The following is a 27,046-nucleotide window of genomic DNA, read 5'->3' on the forward strand; positions in this document are numbered from 1 at the left end:
ACGCAGGATACTTGATCCTCTTCTGATCTCTTGGAATGACTGCAGGACTCCTTATCCTAAATTCAGGTTAGTGATCAAAATCAGCCCTCCAATAGATAGGATCTGCACTACTCATTCAATCCAGCAGTTGTCCAATCAGGGACCACTGTGGGGCTGACTCATTAATGCACACTGGCACCAGTTTGTGGATTGGGACCAGACAGTCCCAGCCGACCTCCTGGGCCCATACTCGCATGGCATGCACTAGCCGGTGAAAACATAAGCTTTCCAGGGCAAATGCATGACAATAAAAGGGAATTCCCTGGCCGCCTTCCCGCCTTCTCGAGTCAAAGAACAAAATGACCGAAGAACAATCGGGCGTCGGTGCTGGTCTCTGGGGGAGGCCGACTTGGCTACCACAACACAGCAGCCATTACCTTCCCAAATACAACATAAATTGCCAAAAGAGATTCTGTACAGGGATCGCCCGCAGACCCAGTGAGGCACAGCAATGCACAAATAGGAAGCGGGCCACGAGTGCATTAAATATTTTTGCGGTTCAAATGCAATGCTGAGATTGCAAAAGACTCTTCAGCCTTGTGACTAAGATAGAACGTGCTTTACTCACTCCTGCCTTTTCTAGGGCATCCTTGCAGCGGATTTTCTTTTGGGTTGATGGTCCCACCCCTAGGGCGGTCACTTGTTGTTGTTGTTGTCCATCATCTGAGTTGATTTGTCCAGGGGTTCAAGTTCCTGGAAAAGAAGCTCTAGACTCATTAAACTGTTTTGCTTTCTTTGAACTGTAATTTCAGGAAACGCCAATCGCGAGTACTTACCCCAGGGTTGCTGGATTATTTGCAGTAACCTCAGGGGACGTTGTGGTCTGTTTGAAAGCGGGTCTTAACTGCATTCCCCCATTGACTTCTATTGGTTGTGGGAGGGGGATCATCCTGTTTTGCTGCTTCTTTTTCTGGAGCTTTGGTGGTTCTTTTTGTATTTTGGTTACAGCTCCACCCTTGTGGGATACAACTGTGACTTGCCTCCTTTTCCACCTACACTCTGGGGGTCCCTTCCTAGCACTAGACACTTTGCTTGCAGATAGTTAGGGTCCAAAAAAGGTTTTAGCCGAACACTAGAATTATAGCTTGTTTTTTGTGTGTGGGTGTTTTTAAAGACCTGTCTTCCACTTACGCTAATGTGAATGTCTAATTTCAATATTACTAATGGTAGTGAAAACTAGAACTATATTTCCCTGAAGTATAATGAGCTTGTGCTACCAGGCTAAATCTTTTTCAGTGGCCTCTGACTTTGTGGACGTTTTTGAGAAATGCCCCCCACACCAGGCCCTACATTATATTGACCGTCTTGTGCATGTTGGTATTTTCCAAGCACTATGTCCTTGCTGTCTTGAAATACTGTGACTCTGTTGGTATTGTGAATGGGGATTGTCCTAGACTGTGTCTGTTTTCCTGCTTTTCCCACCCCATCTCTAGATCGAATGTGCCTATTGCTAGATTGTGAACCTACAATATAGTATAGAAGTATGTGTCTTGTAGGACAATTTACTGAACATTTCTAATTAGGTTTTAAAGTACTTCATAAACCCTAGAGGTTTATGAAACCTAATGAAGATGTATGCTTTTCAGTATACCAGTGTAGTGTATTTTATTTGTGGTCTATTGTAACTTTGTTAGCCTGCTTTCCCTTACTGAGTTGACCCTTCTGTTCTGCCTAGCACCATACTTTGAGAGGTTTAGCTTCTGTTTTGGGATCCACCTTTGCATTAGTTATACTGCCCGACCTTAAGGTTAGTGTGTGATTGTGTGTGCAGTCCTCACCAGAGAGTTGAACAAAATCTGTCTTAACACCCATCATTTCTTAACATGGTCTGCTTTGATTTTAGAGATTTAATGCACACACCTAGTCTGAAATGGGGGATGCTAAAATTCAGATCTGGTTAGTGGAACTTGAGATATTCCCATTTTAAGTGCAAAAATATGTTGATACTTATGAGCAAGTAGGACCAGATGGTCAAACGGCACTAATCCATCGACAAAAAGCACAAAAATGTTTACCGAACAAATTATCGCACACATTTTGGCATGCAGAGCCTCCATTGCCACACATGCATGTGGAAATAATCTGCAAAAGATAAACCTACACGCACTCTCCCCTTTAAGTCATGCATGAGTCGTCAGAGGGGAACAAAAAAATGGAAATATACTGTGCAACAAAACAAGGAATATATGACGGCATAGTCAGTCACATTACAGCACACCATGCAAATGAGGCATGTATACTGTGTGAGAAAAAAAACATCTGCTACAACAGAACACGATGACAGGATGCAAACTTGAAAATAAACCACATATTCAAATGTAGCCCAACACTGCCGCCATTACGAATCATACATCTTGCATTGACACAGCAACCAAAGTAAACCTATACTGTACAACATTTGGTCAGAGTGACACAGTGGAATGAGTATACTATACAACAACATAAAAATCAGCAACTGAGCCACTGTCTTACTACCGCACACCATTGCAGCATAGTAATGAGGTGTATATTGTGCATAAAACCACGTACACAAACTTGGCCTAATAACATGCCTTCAAAAATTGTACAACTTGGATCAAAAATATCAGTGGCCATACAATAGCAAGAATTTTAAGGGGCGTTGGCAGGTTGAAACCACCTAGGCGGAAACACCCTGTCCTGTACTCCACTCCATAGACTAACATCATGAAGTAATTCATGCAGTGGCATTTAGACATCCCTTGCGAAAACGTACTTGATACTTCAGTGGTGAAACGTTCACATAGTGTCATATAAAGTAGCAGTTTGTAAAACACTGCAAGGGGTGCTTTGCTTCTGGTCATATGTGAAATTCATTCTCATTTGGGACACTAATATTCTCCATACGTTGTATGTCCCATAGTTTAGCCCACCACGTGATCATTATCTGTGCATCTTCCGGTTTCCATTTCTCAGCTATCATAATACGGCTGCCACTTATGTGTGAGTAACTTGCACATTGGAAAAAGTCCCTGATCATCTACTGCACCCAGGCTTTATTGCACTCATTATATAAAGCAACGGGTCCTGTGGCCAATTTCTGTCTGTGCTGGCTTTTAATAAGACCCATGACCTCTTCCCTGTAAGGTTTAATAGTGACAGACCCACCAGATATGACCCATAATACCTATTCTCCCACATCCCCTAAATTATTGCCCTGATATTTCCAGGATCCGTGTATGTTGTTTCCGGGGCGTGAGGTACCACCTTTAATCTATTTTGTAAGCATTTTCCTTGGATTAAATGTGGGAGGAAATTGTTGATTTCTCTTTCCCGTTTCTCACATTTTCCCTAACCATAGTCCTAAACATCCAGATACCTGGCGTTTGTGGGGATTCAACACGAACTGGTGAGTTTGTGGGCCCTTTACAACTGGCTTCTACTTCCCCATGTCCAGTGGCATAATTGAAACTATCTATTGTGTTCACCATGCCCCAATGCCAATTTTTTTTTAGCTACCTCAAATGTTAATGAACGAGTGTCTTGAAATGGCTGACCAACCCCAAGTAGTCCATCCCACGGTTGTATATAGCATTCCCCCATTAACATATGAAAGTTGGGGTGCTTTCAGACTGGTTTTAACTATTTCTAAGGGATACATGAATTAAGACTTTGCGCACATCACCAATGCCATAGTGTTTTGATAAAGGTGTTGGGCAGAAAGTTTTAATTGTGACGATATCGAAAGAAATCCACAGATGTCCACAGCAGTTAAAGTCCCTTCCCATGGTGGATCTGTCGCTTTTGACACCCCATTCAACAAGCGCTTTTCTCTGTGCATATCTGAATGAGCACCCTCTTCGTGAACTGTGGATGTTATCTGAATACATAAAACAAATGTTATTTTGTTCAATCAGGATAATCTGCTTTTTCGGTGCTCTGAAGGGTAGGGTTTGGAAAACGCACAGAATGCTGGGAAGTGTGGCTATCCTGATCTTGAAGCCTGTCCGCCTCCTAAAAGTAGCTAATTTAATCAGGCTAATTTAATCTGGGACACACACAGCCTTCTTCTGGGGATGCTCGCATAGAGGGTAATATCTGCAAATGGGTTTCTTTTAAAAAAAAAAAAAAATTGTTCAGAAGTTCTAACTTTATCATCTCTAATTTGGCACAGTTTGCATTCTCTGCACTAATTGTTCCTTTGACAGAACTAAAATTAACTTGGCGAGTGGGTAGCCTTGCCTGGTTCCTTTCTTCAAATGTATTTACCCTGTGGGGCAATGATTTGTGAAATCCCAGCTCCTAAATTTAGGTCCATACAAATTTGGACTGAAGCAACTGTATGTATATTGTGCCAATTGATCCTGTCAAAGGCTTTTTTGGTGTCGAGCACCAACAGTGCCAAGGGGTTTTTCTCCACTTTGCCTTGATTGATTTGTTTCTGGATCCTACGGATACTGTCAAAAATATTTCTTCCCTTCACGAAATCCTCCTGGTCTCTTTGTATGAGGTTTGTGGGTACATTTTGCAACTGTGTGACTAAACCTTGGTGAATGATTTGTCATTTTGATTTACTAATGCTGCAGGGTGGAATGAGGTACATTTTATAGTGCCCCTTTAGGGTTTGTGAATTGGCATGACCATCAACTCACCCATTGACTGGTTTACCCAGTCTGCATCGTTTAGCGTGTTGGAGAAGATAGCTAAGGGTGACACCAATACTTTAATATTTTATCAAACAAAAGTCTGTAAACCCATCTGGTCTGGGATCTTATCAGGTGTGAAAGAATCAATAGGTTCTAAAACCTGTGTTACTGTGACATCTATTTCTGCCACGTCATTTTCCACCACTGGGAGATCAATTGGGTTCAAGTAATTACCATTTATAGAATGTGTACAAATTAACAATGACTAGTTGTCTACCTGCTTTATTAATATTCTTGCAGAAGAATTCTGCAACTGAGTGCATATCCTACATAGACAAAACACCTTTACCTGGCAACATCTCCGACACAATGCAATGTCTACACACATCTCCGAAAGTTTGCATTAGTTAATTAACTCTCCTGAAGAGGCTATGGTTGTTTGGCTTGTGTAGTATGGTTTTTGCTTCCTTTCAGTACTCTCCTGTTGTGAACAACCATATTTAGCTTTCTACACAGCCAATCTTTGACTGTCACTTCTGGCAATTAACATGGCATTTCCAGATGGAGACCGTGGAGACCACTCCTCCAAAAGATCACCCTTTTTTGGCTGATTGTGCAAGGCATAAAATAAGCAGTGCCGCATAGCAATTTGCTATGCAGTTCTGTAGTTTTGCTAATCAAATGAATACTTGTGTAGCGAAGTTAGCTATTTAAGTTTCACTCTTCAATTAAAGCACAGCTCACCCTGCATTCCTCTATTGCCGTTGGTGCTCTCTTCACCCTCTTTTCTCTGTTCACTTCAAGTGCTAATGGAGGGAAAGTGCAGCAGTAATCCTCTCCTCCACTCTTAAGTGCCAAATGCATGTGTAGGAGTGCAAGAATTCTTCTTTCAAATAATTGCAAACCAGAAGTAATTGGGATGACACTTTTATTAAGCTTTTCATACCCTGTCTGGCAAAGACATGTATGTGTCAACTTTATATCTTTTTAAAAAGACAGTCATGTAATTCCATTCCTAAAATGTATGTTAAATAATACATGATTACAGTATTGAGACTGTAAAACCTTGCATCAATCCATGCTTCACAGTAAAGTTTAGGTTAGTGTATCTGAATTTCATAGTGTCAACTATATTTCCTTTTATTGGGGAATATGCATCATGTTGACTAGTGAACCTTTGAAAATGTACATCACATGATCAAATGCTGTTGATGGCAAACCTAGTTCTGTAACCTGTAGTTTGCATACATTTTGCAACTGGTGCTCAACCCCATGATCGAACCCATACTCATTAATTATCACCCTGTTGCTTTATACCAGGTCCCTGAAATTGAGATGACCACAAACTACAATATTCCGCCTAGTTTGGCCAGTTCTCTGCCAGCTACGCAATCCACCCGGCTTAGTCTTTCTTTCCTCTTACATAATACACAAAGCAAACTAAATACTTATGCAAAGTAGTGTTCAATAGTTCCATCCAGTCTGTAGATCTATAGATATACTGCAATACCAAACACTGTAGTTAGGCTCTAGAGCTTGCTTTGCTTCATGATTGTATGATATACTACCACCTGCATGAGACAGCTGGCCAAACTGTTTTCAGAGCCTTTTTTTAATCCTATCTAGTTATTTGTGTGCATTCATGCAGCTACACTTTTACATTTTACAACTTTCACTGTGCATGGCTGAACTCTGGGTGGCAGCAGTGTGCCAAACATAAAGTGGGTTTTTAGTGACATGCACCATTTTACAGAAATCACATTATAAATGTATTGCCCTCTGTTGCTATGTGTCGAGTACATTTCTCTTAGGTTGAATAGGTAAACTAAGTTACCTGACCTGAAGTTTAAAGAATTTGCAGGGCCCGACTCCTCTGACGAATTTCTTATTTCAGCGGTAAGCAAAACTGCTGTATTGTGTCTCATTTCATGTCTTGGGTACAAACAACATCCGGTGACATTAACAATATTAGTATTAAATTGCTAATCAAATGGGTCAGTTTGCTAGTCAAAAACATATTAATTGGCTAACTCTGCTAATCAATTTTTAAAAACTAATGTAAGCCTTGCTGTGTCCTCCAAAGTGCGGGAGTATGACTCCATTTGGGGGGGGGGGGTCTCGCACACCAAAGTCTCCATGCTATGCTCCTCCAGCCCAGTCTCCTCCCTCGCCCCTTTATCTGCTGCTGCCTCTTGACCACCATGACCCCACTCCACACCCCCACACTCTAAGCAATCATGACAACTCTGCGTCTGTTCCCACTCCCCCAACATCCCCCAAACCCTCCTACAACGTACCTTTTCCCCTACTGGCACCCTCTCCTTCTTTCTTGGGCCACTGCTTGCCCCCTGACACGCCTCTGTTTTGTGGCGGTCTCCTCTTTGTAGTATTTCCTGCTTGGTCTATTTTACAGGCACTCCAGGAAGCACTGTCCAGAGACAGTACATCCAAAATTGTTGCATCTCATTTTATACTTTGTGTTCTGTCCTCTTACAAACTTACAAACTCTTCATTCAGCCAAGCCTTTAATTTTTCAGTCTTTAATTCATCCTTCTCTTGCACGATTTCCCTCCTGACTTGCACCAAGTTACCCAGTGAGACGAAGGGACAGAGGGAACGGTGGTAGATCGGAAAGTGACTTTTTGATACCTTGAATAGCGAGTTTTTGAGTCTCTGAGCGGAAGGGTATGTGGAGATTGTAGAGACAATTCACAGTGGTAATGTAGTCTGATATGGCATAAATCGGGAGGTGAGTGGACAAGGTTCTGCAAGGATTGATTTCAGCAGTGCGTGCTTCCAACCCAATTTAGCCTCAGCATGATTTAGGAGTTTGTTTCACTGGAAACGAGATGGTAGGGATATACCAAGCCACATTGAAAGATATATTGGGCTCGGATGCTTGTACGAATATCCTGTGACTGACCTTGCTGAAGAAAACCTTGTATGCATTGAGCTTTGGAAGTCTCCAACTAAGATTATTAAGGATGTGAGGGAGATTTTAGCGTGTGAGATGGCAGGTAATGTTGAGCAACTGTGATGCAACACTCCATGCTGTTCTTATATTTGAAAAGTAGGGATGTATGGAGATGGAGGGGAGGCTGTGGCGCCCTGAAACAAAAGGAACCTAGGTAATTATGTATGCAGTTTAGATTGGGATGCATCCTCTGTGCTATTTAACTGCCAAGTGCTGGCAGGTCCCTAGGGCTCTATTGTGGAAATGTGGTGATCTCATTGAGACTGTGGTGCACTTCCTACATTTATGCCCTTGCCATCACAGATGTATAGAGGTGGTGCTACTGTTCCACCTTGTGGTCAAACAGCTATAAAATGTAAAAGGAGGCCTTAGAATACTGTGCATCCACTAAAGATGAGTGTGATGAAAGTGCTCTTCTATCTCACTGTGGTCTGGCATGAAAGAAGGGGCCCTGCTCCCTAGTCTTGTAGGCCTTGTTAAGGCAGAGGTTGGGAGAGCTGTGAGAAAGGGACTGGGTTTTGGAGTAATGTGTTGCTCATGTCTTAGCATGGTTGTCTCTTTATGGATTGTAAATATTGTTGCTTCCCAGCTATTTTTGAAATAAACCCAAATACTTTCTGGATAGTGGTCAAACCCTTTATATATTTGGTGTATATTTCTAATCTATTTTAATGGATTTTGCCACACATACCGATGATGGTTGAAACGGAACAAGACAGCTGGAGAGAGCAGACGATAGAAGGGCTAAAGAAGAAAAGCTAGATCAGGTAATGAAGAGGTGGCAGAGAGAGGGTGGAGGGGACTGATTGAGTGACTGTGCCTGAGGCAGATTAAGTTGAATGAAAACTGACAAAGCAGGGCTCGGGTGAAGGGCAAGGACTTTGATGTGTTTTGCAAAGGACTGTGACTAAGGGTTTGAAATGTAATTTAAAACCATGCTGATCCGTTGCTTGCCGATAAATTTGTTACTCATTTTAAAATGAAGGAAACTTGTGTAGGCATGTTTGCTTCTTTTAAAAAGTGCTAGAACTAGGGACATTGCCATTGTAAATAGTGTTTGGGTATACTCCTACGTCCCGTCCCCTTTCCTCCATACTTGTGGGACATCTCTCCATCCTGTGGGACGGGACCGGAGCACTTTGTAAAAAGCATTCACATTTTTTTCAAAAATGTGTCCCCCCTACTCTTTCCTGCACGGGGCCCGGCACGCGGCCGTAACCCCGCCCACCTTGGCTCCGCCCCGCGCATCGCCCATCAGTCCTTTTCTCCGCTCGATCGGGGCCGGACGCACTTGCATCCTCAGAAGATTTTCTTCCCTTTTTTCCTCTCTGGCTCTCGCTAGCGTTCGTTCACTAGTCTCTGTCTTTCAAATTAGACTTTCCAGATTGTTCGTGTCACCGTCGCTTCGCGAGGGCGGATCCCCATCCTCTTTGTTTAGAGTGTTTGGGTCCGGAACACCGTTCGGACTCCTGTTTTTACTGTGACTCCCTTTCGGTCCGGGCACTTCAACGTCGGTTGGAGGAGGTGTTCCGACAAACTCCTTTGCATTTTCAGGCGTTCATCGACGAGAAGAGGAAACTCCTGGTAAATTCTTTACTTTTCAGAGACCCCGGCCAGGGGATACCTTTCCGGGTTCCTCTCAGTCCGGGAGGGGGCGTTGATCGCTCTGTCACCGGGGTTCGCCCTGAGGTGCCCGTTGTGCCTAATAATTAGTTTTCTCCAAGGGTCTCGGTAAGGGGCCTGTGAACACCAGAGTACGTGCCGAGGCCCCTCCTGTGGGGCCTGTTTGTAGACCCAGTTCTACTGAATTGTGGGGTACTGGAGCTCGCTCTGAGGCCTCTGTCGGCTTCCCTCAAAAACAAGATTGGGCTGCGCCCCGAGGCCTTGGCTGGGCTGGTTGTTACCGAATGGATGTTCGAGGCCCGTGCAGATAAGGCTGTTACCGGGCCTGGGTCCGAGGTCCCTCGTTCAGAGGTTAAAGCTACCAACAGTTCTGAGAGGCCGGACAAGGCTTTGTCGGTGAAAACGGTTGCTCACCGTTCCCGCTCTTGTGGTGATACCAGATCTGTTGAGGGGGCAAAGAAGCAAAGTTCTTTTTACCGGCAGTGCCAAGGTCCTTCCTTCGAAGGCTAATGTGGCGTTTGGTATGTCACAAAAACATTCCAGGCCTCATAGTACCGGCTCGGCCGAGGTACCTTATGTTAAGGCTAAGATTTAGATCCCTGATCCATCAACGGGGACCCCTGCCTCACTTCCTCACGTGCCGCAGTTCCCCTCAGATGAGGACAAAATGGCGCCCGTTCCTGCCACGACCACGGCGCCATTTTAGGTGCTACCCCTACAACTACGCCATCGGCCTCTGGTGTAGGGCGCAGTCCCTTGGGTGAACCTAAGGTCCCTTGTGCGCAACCTTACCGGCCAGTTTATGATTGGAACGCCCGGATGCCTCTTCCGCACAATGTTTCGTTGCCCGCAGGGGCGGCTCCTTTGATTTATGTGGATACGTCGGTGGAGGGGCCGGTGTGGCACCCTTCCCCGTTACGTCCCTGGATTTGTCCACCTCATGAGGCCTCCTCAGGTTCCGAAGCAATCTCCTGAGGACGCTTTTTTCGGTACTTTTCAAGCGCATATGCGCACTGACCCCATGGGGGAATATTTTGAAGGGCTTTTCAATGAGATATGTCCACCTGCGCCTCCGGCTCCACCCATTCCTCCGGTGGTTCCGCCGGCACCTCCCTTGCCTGTGGTGCCTCCCCCGGCTCTTCTGCCTGTGCCTCCATTGTCCCCAGTGGACAAGGCAGTGCCTGACACGGCTCAGCAGGGTCCTGACCTGTCAGATGACCCTCAAGGCGATCAGGACAATGAGGACCTTCCCCGCTCTATCAGAGCCTTTCATGACCGGCTACTGGACATGAGTTTCTTAGATGTTCAGGTGCCCAAGGCACCCGCTCCGCAGGAGGGCGTGCTTTCTGGGGCTTTCACTCTGTCTCCCTTGGAGCGTACCGGCCTGTTCCTACAGAAGGACTTTCTGGCAGAGGTCTGAAGAGTCTGGGAAAAGCCACACTCGGGACTTTTTGTCAATAAAATTGACGCGAGGTACAGGCTGAATTCTTCGGAAGAGGTTGCCCTGTCGTCTTGTCCACCTCCCTCCTCCACAGTGGTGGCTGCAGCTATGTTGCAATCCAGACCTGCAGCATCCTCTTCCACAACGGCTACTCGGGTCTTGGGAAAGCAGGATAAGCTCCTGGACTCCCTAGGGAGGAAAATCCTTGCCAACTCGGCCTTGCAGCTCAGACAGGCCAATGCCGAGTTGATATTGGCGGGAGCTAACATGCGGATGTGGAAAGGTCTGTCAGAGTTTGAGGAGCACACCCGGTCGAGAAGTTGGAAGACTTCAAAGGAGGCCTTTCCGATGCCAGGGTCTTGGCCCAGGATCTCCTGGAGGCTGTGGCTCACCACCTAGACACCTCGGCTTGGGGCCTGATGCTTGGTGTTGATACCTCACGGCAGGCGTGGCTGCGTGCTACTAAATTTTCTAAGGAAGTGCAAGACAAGGTGTTGAACCTTCCATTCGATGGTAAGGAGCTTTTTCATTCTACAACTAATGTAGAGCTCACCAAGACCAAGGATAGCACTCAGACGGCTAAATCATTGTCTGTTCTGGTCAAAGCTCCTTTCAAATCCCAGAGACCGTTGTCGCAAAGTCGACCCTCCTCTGGTTTTAGGGGCTTCCTCGGCCGCAAATCTCGCAGAGTGGATACTCCTGCGGGGAATAACCACCGTAGACGACAACGCACGTGGTTTTTCTCCCGCTCCTCAGCCTCCTCATCAGGTTCAGGTGGCACGGCCACCATTAAACCTGCCAATTGAGGGTTTTCAGCGCTCGCACAAGACCCCAGTGGGAGGACGCATTGATTCTCATTGGGAGGAGTGGCAGACCATCACAGAAGACAGATGGGTCTTGTCAGTCGCTCGAGCGGGCTGCCGCTTACCTTTACCCCCTACCCCACCCCTCAACCCTCCCTTTCAGCTGTCGGGCTCACCCTCCCTCAAGGCCGAAGTTTAGAAACTTCTGGACCTCAGAGCTGTGAAACCTGTTCCCCTTGGGGAGAAAGGGGAGGCCTTCTACTCCCGGCTGTTTACGGTGCCCAAACCCAACCAGGCTGGCCTGCGCACCACCCTGGACTTTTCCCAGTTCAATCTTTTCCTACCCCAAGAGAAATTCAAGATAATCACGCCCTGCCAGATAGGCTCCTCCTTACAGATGGGCGATTGGCTCAGCGTTGTGGATCTTCAGGACACGTACATACATATCCTGATTTGGAACCCACACAGGAGATATCTCCGTTTCTCTTTGAGAGAGGAACACTTCCAGTTTAGAGTGCTTCCTTTTGGCCTCAGCTCGGCACCGCGTGTCTTTACGAAGATGATGTCGGTGATTGCAGCCGATCTTCGTCCCGAGGGTATCCATGTGTATCCGTATTTGGACAACTGGCTCTTACGCAGCCCTTGTCCGCTAGCAGCAGCGGGCAATCTCCAGTCTCTCCTTCAGCTCCTGTTCCATCCTGGGCTGTCGGTGAACTGGCGGAAATCTTCCAAAATGGTCTCGCAGGACCTGATTTTCCTGGGTTTTTGCTGGAACACTATCGACTGCAGAGTGTACCTGACTGGGGACAGAATGGCGGATCTGTTAGCCACGTGTCAGATGTTTGTGCAGTCGGAGAGCATGTCGGCCTGGTGGTTCCAGAGGCTTCTGGGCCTCATGGCCTCGTGCGTGCTGGCTCTTCCTCTTGCTCGTCGCAAGATGAGACGGACCCAGATGGCTCTTGGGAGTTCATGGCGTCAGCCAGTGGATCCGGATTCCATGAGAGTGGACCTGGATTGGTGGTAATCGCTCTGCAATCTGTCTGGGCGCGCGGGGTTTCAGGACCCGGTCCCCATGGTGACAATCACGACAGACTCCTCCCTTCTAGGGTGGGGTGCGACGTTAGATCTTCTTCAGGTTTCGGACCTCTGGTCGCCTCAGGACAAGCTCCTGCACATAAATCATTTGGAGATTCTGGCGATCTTCCTAGCGCTCGGGGCGTTCAGACCGCTCATCGTCAACAAGGTGGTTCGCATAAGAACGGACAATGTGGTGTCAATGTATTACATAAACAAACAAGGGGGAACAAAGTCTCCCCCCCGCCCGCCCTTCGTGGACCTGTCCATCCAGATTTGGGAGTGGGCCGTGCTTCATGGTGTCAGGCTGCTTGCAGTACACATACCGGGCCAGCTGAATGTCACAGCGAATGCCCTCAGCCGGTGGACAGTGGTCAGCTACGAGTGCGAATTGAAAGCGGAGGTCCTCTAATGGATTTTCTCGCACTGGGGCACACCGAGGTGGACCTCTTCGCTAAGGCGGCGAACAAGAAGCTTCCTCCGTATGCCTCCAGAGGGGGGCTGGGAGCCTCCTCTCTGGGGATGCTCTCGAGATTCCATGGCGCACCATGAGAGCTTACGCCTTCCCGCCTCTGCGTCTACTTCACCGTGGAATTTGGAAGTTGAAAAACTCGGCGAACTGTTCCCTTCTACTCATAGCCCGTGGTGGCCGGCCAGGTTTTGGTTCTCAGAACTTCAACACCTGTCGGTGTATCCGCCGATCAGGTTACCAGTAACTCCTGATCTTCTTCACCAAGGGAAACAGATGTGGCACCCCTCACCACAATCGCTCAGCTTGGCGGCATGGTGACAGAGTTCAAGTCTTTAGAGCATCTGAGTTTGTCTGCGGATAACATGCTCATTATCCAGGTAGCCAGGAAACCCTCGACCAGATCTCAATACAAGAGTAAATGGCTCAGGTTCTGTCAGTGGTGGTTGGAGAAGAAGTTGGATCCGAGGATGGCCACGATTGACACGGTGTTGTCCTTCGTGTCCTCCCTAGCAGAGCCAGGGGTTCATGTCCGGTCATGCAGGACTTTTCTCTCAGCGGTTTCCGCTTACCTTTCTACAGACCTGTGTTCTTATTCTCTAACTAACCCAGTGGTGAAGAGGCATTTTGCTGGCTTGACACGCCTCTACCCTCCGGTTGGTAATCCGCACCCGCCATGGGACCTAAATGTAGTCCTGACGGCGCTGTGCCATAAACTCTTTGAACCAATGGCTACGGTGGACCTCAAGTACTTGTCTTGGAAAGTGTCCTTTCTGGTCGCCGTTACGTCAGCAAGGAGAGTGAGTGAGCTCCAGGCATTGTCGGTGGAGCATCCTTTCTTGGTCTTTCACAAGGACAAGGTAGTCCTTCGGACAAACCCGGCTTTTCTACCGAAGGTAGTGACCGAATTCCATCTGAATCAGTTGATCTCCCTTCCAGTTTTTTTTCAGAACCTCACCTCAGAGGCGGAAAGGGTTTTACTGTCTTAATGTCCGAAGAGCTCTTAAGTTCTACCTGGACAGGACTTCCGAGCTTAGGAGTTCTTCTCAACTTTTTGTGACCTTCGCTAACACTCGGGGCAAGCCAGCGTCTAAGGTAACTATTTGTAGGTGGATTGCCGCCTGCATCAGTCTTTCACCGTCCAAGGGCTGAAACCTCCTAAGGGTATCCATGCACACCTGGTGCGGGGCAAGGCAGCCGCGGTTGATTTTCAGAAATATGTCCCCTGGGAGTCCATCGCTATGGCAGCTACTTGGGCCTCCCCATCTGCTTTATGTAAACATTACTGTCTCGACATGAGCTCAAGAGCTGACACTCCGTTTGGTCAGGCTGTGCTGAAGAACCTCTTTCAGTAAGGGGTATTTCCATCCACCTGTAGTTCCTGTAAGGAGTGCTTGAATCTCCCACAAGTATAGAGGAAAGGGGACGGGACTTAGGAGTATTACCAGGTTACTCACCGTAGTGACCACCTTACTCCTAGTCCCCTTTCCTCCATACCCCCGCCCGCCGTCCCCTCTAATAAGGTTCCTCTGTTATTGCTAATGGGTCTTTGACTTGGCGATAGAAAAGGACTGATGGGCGATGCGCGGGGTGGAGCCATGGAGGGCGGGTTTATGGCCGCGTGCCTGGCCCACGAAGGAAAGAGGAGGGACACATGTTTGAAAAAAAATGTGGATGCTTTTTACAAAGTGCTCCGGTCCCGTCCCACAGGACGGAGAGATGTCCCACAAGTATGGAGGAAAGGGGACTATGGACTTAGGAGTAAGGTGGTCACTACGGTGAGTAACCTGGTAAATCAGCCACGGGTTTACCATGAGGATGAGACGCATCATGCAGACTTGGGCTAACAAGCTAGTCACTTTTTCTTCTAGTTTCTGTTGACAATTATGGTTAGTGTTTTATATTTTAACTGTTATTGTCATGGTGATTGTATTTGCCTCACTTGAAAAATTTCCTCACATTCGGTTTGTCTTTACAGGAGCTGTGTTGAGCTTTTACTTGGTCTGCCCAACAATTTGCCAGATAAAAATTGGAAGGGTTTTCAGGCAGCAGTATGGGTGAGTGCTATGCTTTTAATTTTATTCGACAGTGGCTGAATTCTAAATGGTGCCAAGCATACCTTATTTTCTCAACTATTTCAATAATTCCCATTTATGCTTACCAGAAAGTGAGTTTACTTAAACCTTCAGAAAGTTTCCAGCCATGGAAAAAGCATGCAATGCTATTCTCAAACCACATTTTCTAGCTTTTCTTTTTAAAGAAGGCAGTCGAGGAGTAAAACGTTGTGAGCTCTTTAGAGCAATTCCCCAATGCAACTTTCTATAATAGTCTACCCGTCAACCCCCCCTTTGCAGTCATCCATGTTTCTGCAGTGCTGGTCATTAACTTATAATTTTGATGTCTTTTGGTTCTTTCTTAAATTTCCCCTATACTCATTTTGATAGACAAAACAGTCTTAGAAAACATACTTTGTCCTTCCTTATGCAAAGGGTTTCAAATAAACCCCCCTGCTTTTACATCAGGTGTTTACATGAATGTGAAAAGTGTCTCACTTGGCAGACCACCTGGTTGTGGCTCTACCACAGTAAAGTTAGTTAGGATTGATGACCACTGTCCCTTAGCCTTTTAGTTATTGCTTGCCTGAATTCAACAGGACTTACAACATCAGTATGTTGTAGGTTAGCCATTCTATTGTCTTTTTTTTTCTAGGTTTATTTCAATGGATTGCATTCTCAGATTCCTAATCTTAACAGCTATCCAGAGTCTGCCGCTCTGCAAATTTTTGATAAACGGCCTAGTGTTGCACCATTCCTCCACAATGGTTAAGACATTGGGCGCTGTATAAAGGATGCACCCCCCCTCACCTCCCTTTTTCCCATGCACTGAGCATACTATATCTGAACACGATTGTACTTCCAATTAGAAAGATTTGGATCATATGCTGTTATGTTGGGGCCCAAACCGTCTGGGGTAAAAAGCTGCAAGAGCTGCAATTCTAAAATGTCCCTCACGGACCTGAACACTATCTGTGTTTGGTGTCTTGGTGTTGAGCACGATACAGAGCAATGTGGCTCTTACCAACCGATGAACCCGAAGGCCGTGAAGGAAGGTTCAGCAAAGCTGGTGCTCGGCAGACGGCAATCGAAATTACCAGCAAAATCGTGTCCACAGTCCTTGGAGCACGATACTGAAGGGCCTACTCCCGATAAGTATCAAGAGGGACATCACCACAAGAAGTACAAAAAACATTTGCACTCCCGTAGCAAATCTCACCACTAGTTGCACAAAAAGAAACTGACAGACGCGATTCTGAATTGTGGTAAGAATGGGTAAGTTGTATCCTGCAAAGGGTGCGTCTAAGGAGGAGCGAGAGGACTTTAAAACCCCAATGATCAAAAGCCTTGGCTGGTATGGCTTGAGCCTTGACGCCTCGGGTGGATTCGGCACCAACTGCGCTGTGAAGGTAGCCAACGCAGTCTGAACATCCTTGAGTGTGACCCCCTAAGGAGAAACCTCTTCCTGTGCTCAAACTGTCAGCAACCCCCTGGGCCAAGAAGCCCCTGCGACCGGCGAAAGACCTGCAAGAGCGAAGTTTCGCACTGAACACTATCAGTTTTCTTCAACTCGATGCAGTCGATTTTTGATGAGGAGGGAGACTGGATACCATTTTGATTTGAGCCGATGTAGTGTGGCCTTGGATCAATTGCCAGATTATTGGAGGACCAGGCTGGGTTATTGCAACTGGCAGAGGGCCTCCACAATGCCCGTTATTTTGTTCACCTCTCCAGATGTGGAGTTCCAATATAACCCATATGCCCACCTGAATGCCCAATACTGCAAGTCGGTTGTGAAGGTTGTCATGGTCTTTGGGTTCAGCGCTCTGTCGAAGCCTGTCTTGCAATATGACCTCACCGACCTCCTTGACCGGGGGTACAAAGGGAACATGCATTACTATTCAATGCGGCTATAGCTAATCCGGTCATGGCCTTGTGGCAGCACCAGTGTTCCACCCCAGCACTTGACACAGAGCTGAGAAAAAAAAATATATAAGCCCTCAAGAGGCGACTTTCCGTTCTGTTGATTCACCCAAATACCGAAGGGTTGGTGGTTCAGGCCACGATGGTTGCGTCCAGGTCCTGAACATCGAACTTCCCCACTGACGGGGAGTCAAAGAATGTAGAATCTTTATCTAAAAAAAGTGGCTCTTAAAGCTGTAAATATATCTTGGGCTATTTTTAAATTTTCCTCAGCACCATTTCATAAGCAGCTGATCACCTCCCAGAGGGAGGTGTCGGGAAAAGCCTCTTGGGCATAGTGGCTGATGGCACAGAAATGGCCTGTCAAGCGGTCCAAGCAGGATTGGACCCAGCAACCTGTATAGGTTGTGTTATGGGCACTTTGACAGTCTTCCGCAGGTCTGCTTATTTGAGGGGTTTGGGGGATTTTCCCTTGCATTCAGTTGAAGTTGCTTGACCTAGCCTTAGATGACAATCACCTTTTTGGCCGAAAGCTGGTGAGTCCCTGGAAAAATTCAAGGACTCTAAGCTGACGGCTAAACCATTAGGATTAGGATTAGCAGTGCAGCGGCAGCCTCCATGGCAGAATTTTTCCTTTGGATCCAAAGGACAGAGTTAAAGGAGGTACTCAACCTTTCCCAGAAGGACGCAAGCACACCAGGCCAAACGAGGGCAATGCAGGTTCCCACAGCCAGGTAGAGTATGGTCGAGACAGTCAACTACTGCCTCGACCATACTCTTTGAGGTGCTCCCCCATCTCCTCACACTTTGCCAGTTGGGAGGGAGAGTCTCTGGATTCCTGGGCAAATGAAAGGAAATTACAGCTAATCGAGTGGGGTTACTGCTTCCTGTTTTTGAAGATAACACCGGACATTCCTCCATCTCTCGCCCAACTGCTGGAACGGCAGCTACACGAAGAGCAGCAGGCCCTTTTCAAGGAAGCAGTAGAGGCAGTTCCATCTTAGGAAGTAAGCTCTGGTTGGTGCTCCCGCTATTTCCTGGTTCCCAAGAAAGTGGGAGGACTCTGTCCCATCCTGGACCTCAGGGATTTGAACACACTCCTGAGGAAGTACAAATCAGGATGTTGATGGTGAGGGAAATTCCCCAGGCTCTGCGGTTCCAAGACTGGCTGGTGTCGCTGAACCTTTTGGGTGCCTAGTCTCACTTGCATATACACAGGAAGCACAGGCAATTCCTAAGGTTCATCAAGTACATACATTACCAATTCAAAGTGCTCCCTTTTAGCTTGACCTCAGCCCCCAGGGTTTTTACCAAGCTGATTGCACTATTGGCCCACCTCAGTAGAGCCGGCGTCTTCATGTTTCCATAGTTGGACGATTGTCTTATCCGAGCACCGGTTTGGGCCATCTCGAGGACACGTGTTCACTGCTTCACGACTTGGGTTTCTCCCTGAACTTAAACTTCGACTCCACACACTCCTGCTCTCCTCACATATCCGACGTCTCTAAGAAGTCACACTACCAGCTCCACCTTCTCCGAGGTATCCTTCCTTTCCTCTCCTTCCCCCAGAAGCTCAGTCTCTAGAGCCCTGGTTCTCTCGAAGCTGGACTACTGTAACAGCCTCTATCTAAATCTGCCTGCCTCTACTTTCCGCCCTTTGCAACTCAGCCAGAACAGGACTGCGAGACTTGTCCTTGGCCTCAAGCCCAGGGACCGTATATCTCCAGGACTGAAATCACTACACTAGCTCCCAGTGGCTGTGAGGATCAAGTTAAAAACCCTCTGCATTGTCCACAAGGCCTTCTGGGGCCTTGGGCCAAAATACCTTCAACTCTTTCTTCCTAAATATCTTCCTTCTCGAGCTCTTCGCTCATCCGCCTCCAACTCCCTCAGGGTCAGCCGCTTCTCCAAACAACGAGTTGGGGGCAGATCTCTCTCCGCTGCAGGGGCCTCCCTCTGGAACAGCCTTCCTGCCTCCCTGATACTTGAGGAGAACCATCTCTGGTTCCGGAAGCACCTCAAAACCTTCCTCTTTGCCTCCGCTTTCTCTCCCCCTCTCCCCTGCTAAACTTCTGAATCTGCACTGAATCTGCAACTGGGCCACTCACCGTTCCCGGTCCTTGGCGTAGCCACTCTCCCCTGCACTGCCTCCCTGGCTACCCCCTGCACTGCGGGAATGTGTCTGTATCCCGACAGCCCCCCTTCCCAGCACTTGTCTGCACTTATCTCGCACTTGCCACTAGCTGGCCCTTGTTTATCCTGTATGCTATTAACCATGTACTGCACTCTCCCCTCTCCACTTCTCCCTTGCACTTTCCCTTCCCCTCTACCCTTGCGTGATCTGAATGACACCTGGCCTAGTAGGATCGTTGTCTGTCTCCCCTTGTTCCCCCCGCCTCATCGCGCCTTGAAACACTTGTGTATAGGCGGGTTACAAATGCCATATATCATATATCAAGTCTCAAACATCAATAGCGCAAAAGCGCTGGTTCATTGGAGCAGGCTTGAACACATGGGAGGGTAAGGCTTTTCCTCCCGAGGAGTTTGGACCATCATGGCACACATGGCCAGTTTCTTCCAGAACTTCAGTCTCCCAGCATCTGCTTTCCTTTGCTTGCTGGCCCTCATGTCATCCTTTCAGTGATATGATACGATATGATATGGCATTTATAATGCGCCTATACACAAGTGTTACAAGGCGTGGTGTCTCTGAAGCTAGTGGGTGCAGTAAGTCGGCCAGATGTCTGATGTGCTCGAGGTCTCGGTCTGTGGCGAATGGCCTGAACTCGTGGAGTGACAGTGCAAACATGTTGGCGGGACGACCTTTCTGGGTAACATGGCCAGAGAGGCAGTTTGTCAGCACCTCGCTGAAGGACTGGGGGCTGGGGGGGGGGGGGCCATTGCAGCGCTCTACAGATCAGCGGTCATTGGTCTCAGAAAGAGAAAGGTTACCACATCAATCTGCTTGAGCTGCGACTGCTTTTGCACCTTCTCTGCAGGGACAGCACATCTGGTGTTAAACGGACAACACAGTGACCATGCACTACCTTAACAAGCAGGGAGGCTTGAGATCACTGCCCCTGTTCTGGGAGGCCATGTAGCTATGGTTCTGGCTGCTAGAGAACCTCAGCCACTGCAGCTCGTCTGGTTCATAATGGGTTAGACGCTCTGAGCAGGCAAGTGTGAGCTATCCCCGGAGATCACTTTGGAGATCACCTGGTGGGGCTCCGTGATGGTGGATCTGTTTGCGACGGTGCACCACACAAAGTACAAGCAGTTCTGTTTGAGGGAATTTCCCCCCCCCCCCCCAGAGGGGCATTGGCTGTGCTTTTTTAGTGGAGTGGGTCTTTGACCTCTATTATGCATTCTCTCCAATACCAGCCATCCCTTGGGTCCTGATCGAGGAAGTGGTACCCAGATCTCCTGGAACCAGAGGCCCGGACCTCTTGTCACAGTCGGGAGGCAATATGCTTCACCCGAACCCATGCCTTCTCAACCTGCATGCTTTGCTCTTGAGATGCTGAATTACGAGACTGGGACCTTGACAAAGAGGTGCTGTTTGCTGCACGTATATCATCCACTAGGTCCCTGTCTATGTGCAGATGGAGAAAATGTGACTTGGTGCAAAGTGAAAATTTGACCCCACGCTGTGTCCTAAGTCCTCAATGATGGAGTTTTCGTTGGCCCTAGCCAAATCGGGCCTGCAAGTGGGCACGGTGATACCCAACTGGCAGCTCGAAAGCTCTTTCCCTTTTTAAAAGCACACCAGAACAAGGTTCCTCCTTTACCATCCCTGTGGTGGCCCTGTATCTGAAAGGCCTGGTTAATTATTTCCCTCTGTTAGGCAAAGTTTGTATGCAGTGCCCTCTGGGACCACTACACACAACTGACTACAGGTATAGGAAACCCAACCTTTGGTATAAGCTTGTACTACACAGTTTTGGTAGCGTGTTGAGAAGCCAGGCTCATCACAAGAGGGGTCAATGTGAGCTGTGGTGGAGTTACACAGTGATTGATAGTTACAAGTATTCAAATAAACTCTTACACTCACGGTTTCTTGCATAAACAATTATTATTTTTTGTTGTTGTAAACTTTATTAGATATTTTCAACGTTAAATATGCCATGCACAGACCGCTGCAACGCCCCCCTCCTCCTTCTCTTATCCCCACCCCCCTTACGTGCCCTCAATCATTAAGTCACTTTCTAGAGTCTTTGCTTGGTTAACTTCATTGCACCCTTTCTCCTTATTCAGCGTTCTCTTCTGACGGGGAGCTTTGGCTTGAGGTTGGAGACACTGGGAGCCCAGTGTGTCAGTGGTGGATATTAAATAGGCTATGTATGGGCCCCAGATGTCAGGGGGCATGGGGCAGCGGTAACGGCAATGTTTTTATAAAGCTGGTCTCCACATCTTGACAGTATTTAACATCGTCCAGCCAGCGTTGCATGTTTGGTGGAGTTCCTGTCCCCAGTTAATTGCGACTCTTCGAGGGCATTGGGTCCTCCGACGTATTGCATATCTATGACAGGTAATCACCACAGATACGGAATAAGTCGTCGGACCATCCCATCGAAAGAACGTTACCAGGTAAGAAAGTAACTTGTTCTTCTGCACTCTAGAACAGGAAGTAAGTCTGCTAGTTTCCGCACCTCCCCTGGTAAGTGTTTGGTTAAGCCTAGAAGTGCCAGCATGGGGTCAGGTTCTAGTCGTGGTCCAATGATTGCTGAAATTTTGTCCACTATTGTACTCCAGAACGTTGCTGTGCTGGAGCTTGCTCATGCCAGGTGCATGAAGTCTGCGTCAGGTGCCTTGCACCGGCTACATGCTGCTGATATTGTTGTTTTTGAGCATGGAGTTTTGCTGGCGTGTGGTACACTTGGTGGAGATAATTGAAGTGAATTTGCTTAAACCTCGTATTAAGTGTGATATTTCTGGGTGAGCCGGAGTATGTAGTTCCAATCATTGTCTGTTATAGTGGTGTTTAGTGCTTTTTCCCCATCTCCTCTTGGATCTAGATTGTGGTAAATCCGTTTTAATCATGAGTGATTTGTATGTTTGCCCCCAGCCGACCTTCCCCTTGAGCTTGAATCACTCTGTGTAGTAGCTGCCAGGTGGGTGGCTGCCGAGGGAAGGTGGGGGATGTAAGTTCGGAGAGCCAGGCGTAGTCAGAAGTAGATGAATGTCTAGGGTGGTGTCTTCCCCTTTGTCACTGACCTGTTGGGGTGACAGGAAAGTGTTCTCTGGGAAGAGGTCGCCCATGGTTTTCACTTGTAGCTTATAGGTCCAATGTTGGAAAATCTTTAGAGGTGATGGGTATTCACGGTATATACCTCACTGGGAGGAGTGGGTGGAGGGGGACAGTAGCTGACCTGGATTTCTGTCTTTGAGGCCATTCTTCTCCAGATAGTGTATGTGGTAGCGGCAATGTTCATTTGTGTGCGGGGTGTCTGTAATTGGCCAAAGATCACTGCTCGGAGAAGGTGGGGGGGATGCTAAAGCTCTCGATCTGGACGTAAGGGTCTGATGAAATGCGTGACGTACCAGTGATTGAGGAATTGCGCCTGGGCGGCCCAATAGTAGCATTTTTAGTCGTGGAGGGCAAGTCCGCCTTGTTTCACGGGAAGAGACAGTGTGGTGTAAGCCACTCTCGCCACCTTCCCTGCCCACAGTAGTTTGAGAATTATGCTTCTAATGTGTTGGAGAAATCGCTGTCTCAGTACCAGTGGGATGTTCGAGAACAGGTATAGTAGTTTGGGAATGATTATCATCTTGACCAGGGAGACTCTGCCCCATAGTGTAAGCGGGAGGAGCTTCCATCAATTTACTTTATTTTGAATGTTTTCAACCACTGTCTCGTAGTTGTCTTGCATGATGTCGCGACTGGATCTGGACAAGAATATCCCCAGATATCTAACTTTCGATTGTTGCCACCGGAAGCTGAAGTCGTCTGAGAACTCTTGGGTATTGGCCGTCAGTGGGAAGATTATAGATTTTGTGTTGATCTTTAGTCCTGAGAAGTTGCCGAATTTTAGCACAGTGCGCATTGCAGGGTTCCGGTTTTCCACTGGATCAAGTAGGAAAAGCACGTCGTCGCCTGCATATAGGGATATGATCAATCTGTGGTCCCAGGGAAAGGCCTCTGTGAAGGTGGTCGAGCCATAGTTTGGAGGCCAGTTGTTCCATGACTAGGGCGAATCGTAATGCTGATAATGGGTATCCTTGTCTTGTCCCACTTCGTAGATGAATGTCGGCTGAGCGTGTGCTGCCGAGGGTAATATTAGATGTTGGATATTTGTATAGGATTGAGATTAATTGTATGAACCGCTTCCCAAGACCCATGCGTTCCAAGACTGTGAAAAGGAAGGGCCATTCGACTGAATCAAATGCCTTTTCTGCGTCGAGGAGCACTGCAATCTCCTGGCTTTCCGGGTCGAGGGCTTCCATGACACCGAACATTCTTCTTATTCCGAATCAAGTGTTTCGAGGGGATTGGGTCCTCCGACGTATTCCATATCTATGACATGTAATCACCACAGCTGTGCCGCTTCGGAAACTTTTTTCTGCGTCCTGCGTCGATGCGCCGTCGTCGAGGACCTCCTCCGACGTCATCCGATGTGATAAGTAGGACGCACGACGCCCGTTGCCTCAGTTCAGTTTTTTCCGCGAATGTGTTGCTTCGTGAATCTCGGTTAACGCCTCGACTCGTTGGAGTTCTGTTCTTCTCGGTTCTTCGAACCTGTTCGTTTTTGTGAAAATCCTTCGTGTGAAGATGTCTTCTACTTCTCTTCGACCCCGCGTCCGGGCTTCAAGAAGTGTGGGGAGTGTGGGTCCAAGATGTCCGTGACGGACTCGCACAATGCCTGCCTCTGGTGCCTCGGGGAGGCCCACGACACGGATGACTATCGACTGCCAGTCGCTCCCGTCCAAAGCCTTACGCGAACGTAAGAAGTTGTCGGTAGGTCGGGTGTCCAAGCCCCGGAAGTCGAAGTCTGCGGGGCTTTCGACGGATGATTCGAGAGGTGACTCTCTGCGTCACCGTCGGAAGTCTCGTGGGTCTCCTTCTAGGGGTCGGTCTCGCCACTCCACAGCCTCTTCGAGGCATTCTCGGAAGCGCCGACACCGGTCCTCTTCCAGGTCCTCTTCGGAGGACTCTGCCCGTCGCTTACCTCACCAGCCGTGCGACGCCGGAGGAATGGGCTTCCTTCGGGAAGAAAATGCTGGCGATTCTCGGGTCGCAGGGTACTAAGCTGTCCGCGCCCCCGAGTGGGGTCGGTCGTGAGAGGTCGAGAGACACCGCTCGCAAGAGTGGTCGGCACGAGTCACGGGAGAGGTCCCGTTCGGACAAGGAGACTCGTTCTCGACGTACCCTTTCCAGGTCCCGGTCCTTGACTCGTTCAAGACCGTGTGCACCTGTGATGTCTTCGAGGAAGACTTCGATGTCTGAGGCGTCGAGGGCGTCGACAGGCTTTCTCGAGGCTCCGGCTCCGAGGAAGTCGTCGAAGCCGTCGACGCTCAGGCCGTCGAAGGACACGCTCGGGGCTCCGGCTTCGAGGGCTGTGTCGATGCCGCCGATGCTGGCGGCGCTGCATCTGACGTCGACGTCGATTTACTCAACGCCGATCCTCTCGGCGCCGATGCCTGTTCTCTCGACGCCGGCGCCGATTCGCTCGACACCTTTCGTGTCGGAGGTACCCCGTGGCACGGGGGAACCCCCTGGGAAGGCTCTGGTTAAGAGCAAGCACTCTCGGGTGCCTTCTTTTCGCCACCTGGAATATATTTCGGAGGCGGATGAGGATTCTGATGGCCTGGTTCCTAGTCAGTTTCCAGATGAAATTGTTTCGGGCCATAGTCAGTTTGACGATTTGAGGCAGTCGCTGCATGATGCCAGTGGACTGGACACCTCTCCGGAGGTGGAGTTTTGTAGGCCTGAGCCTGGCTCTCATGCCGATTCCTCGTACCGACACCTTATGGCTAGGGTTTCTGAGTACTTGGGATGGTCTGCTCCCCCAGGGGAGTTTGTGCAGGATGATCTCACGGACATCCTTGATGTTGGTCCCCCAACTGACCCGGTACTGCCGTTCCATATGGCTTTACAGAGAAGGGCGGCGGCTTGGACTGCTCCGGAGAGTCTCCCGGCGGTGGGCAGGTCCTTGTCGCGAAAATACCGTCCTGCCAGTAGCGACCCCTGCTACTTGACCAGGCACCCCACTCCGGAGAGTTTGGTGGTGCAGGCGGCCACGGCCCCGGCAAAGCAGGCGTCGTACCCTACCATCCCTCCTGATAGGGACGACAAACGTTTTGATGGCTGGGCGAAGAAAGTGTTTTCTTCTGGTGGTATGGCGCTTCAGGCGGCCAACTCATTTGTGCCTTGTCTCGTTTCACACACACTCTGTGGAACTGTGGTCCATGGCGGCGAGCACCGTGATACGCAGGTTTGCGTGGTTGCGGAAGTCGGGGTTTGCGCCTGATGTGCAGTCCCGGCTCCTCAACATGCCCTTTGACGGTGAACACCTTTTTGGCAGCAAAGCTGACGAGAGCCTTGAGAGGTTGCAGACATCAAAAGCTGCAGCGAAGTCGTTGGGCGCTGCACTTCGCCAACCTCCGCCTTTTCGTCCTAGGGGACAGCAATGGAGGGGTGGTTCCTTTCGCTATTACTCGTCCTTCAGTAAAGCGAGAGGAGCTGGCAGTCGGAGGCCAACGCAGGGGTACCAGAGGTGGACGACAGGGTACCCGTGGTGCCAAGGCCGCTCGGGCAGTTGCCTCTTTGTCCTCAGGTAACGCGGCAGCCGCTCCCACTCAGTCATGAGGCCATGTCCCATGATTCGCCGGTTGGGGGAAGGCTGGCGCAGCATCTTGGAGAGTGGCAAGCCATTACTTCAGATGTGTGGGTTCTGGAGATCATAACCCACGGCTACTGTCTTCCCTTTCGGCACAGGCCTCGCGACAATCCACCGGGGAACCTCTTTGCAGAGTCCGGATCCGCTCCTTGCGCAGGAAATTCAAGCCCTGCTGGAGAAAGGCGCCATAGAACTGGTGCCTGTAGCGGAGAGGAACAAGGGATGGTATTCCCCTTATTTTTTGATTTCGGAGAAAGACGGGGGATTGAGACCCATCATGGACTTGCACGGTTTGAACAAACTCCTCAGGAAGGACAAGTTCAAGATGGTTACTCTTTCTCAAGTCCTCCAGGCCCTTCAGCTTCAGGACTGGTTGGTGTCACTCGACCTCAAGGATGCTTACTTCCATGTGCCGATCCATCCCAAGCACAAGAAGTACCTGAGGTTCGCGGTTGGCGACTCGCACTTTCAGTTTCGGGTCCTGCCGTTCGGATTGACCTCCGTCCTGAGGGTTTTCACCAAGCTCATGGTGGTGGTGGCAGCGCATCTCAGGCAAGGGGGGATTCACGTCTACCCCTACCGGACGATTGGTTGATCAGGGGGAGCTCTCCCGAGCAAGTCCTGGATCATCTGTCCGTCACCTGCCACTCCCTTCACAGGCTGGGCTTCTCCCTCAATTTAAAGAAGTCCCATTTGACGCCAACACAGCGGCTCCAGTACATCGGAGCAGTGCTCGACACTTCCCTGGGGGTGTTTTCCTCCCCAGGTGAGGGCTCTTCAAATTCAACAGATGGTGCACAAGTTTCAGCATGGCCAGACGCTCCCAGCATTCGAGTTCTTGAGGTTGCTCGGCCTCATGGCATCCTGCATCCTTCTGGTGCCAGAGGCTCGCCTGCGGATGAGATCTTTGCAGTGGGCACTCAAGACGCAATGGTCGCAGTCCTCCGGCAGGATGTCGGACCCGGTTCAGGTGCTGCCCTCGGTCGCCCGGGACCTTCTGTGGTGGGCCGTCGAAGGCAACTTGATGAAGGGGGCTCCATTTTGGCTTCCCTGGCCAGAGGTGACGATCGTGACGGATGCATCCCTCACGGGATGGGGAGCTCATGCCAACAGGCTGACAGTCAGCGGTCGTTGGTCTCCGTCGGAGTCCAAACTCCATATCAATCTGTTGGAGCTGAGGGCCGTCAGGCTAGCCCTGAAGGCTT

At 48.9% G+C, this 27,046-nt stretch overlaps 1 protein-coding gene across 1 annotated transcript in view; it reads left to right on the forward strand.

The window, feature by feature from the left end:
- ZNF292 (zinc finger protein 292) overlaps positions 1 to 27,046 on the forward strand; it is a 1,156,963-nt gene that overhangs the window by 392,836 nt on the left and 737,081 nt on the right. The window contains exon 3 of the mRNA XM_069606362.1: positions 15,006 to 15,084. Within this exon, the coding sequence (XP_069462463.1) occupies positions 15,006 to 15,084 (79 nt within the window). The remainder of the gene's footprint in view (positions 1 to 15,005; positions 15,085 to 27,046) is intronic.

The sequence above is a fragment of the Ambystoma mexicanum genome, chromosome 4p (assembly GCF_040938575.1).
Source record: "Ambystoma mexicanum isolate Mex_15411 chromosome 4p, UKY_AmexF1_1, whole genome shotgun sequence".
Lineage (NCBI taxonomy): Eukaryota > Metazoa > Chordata > Amphibia > Caudata > Ambystomatidae > Ambystoma > Ambystoma mexicanum.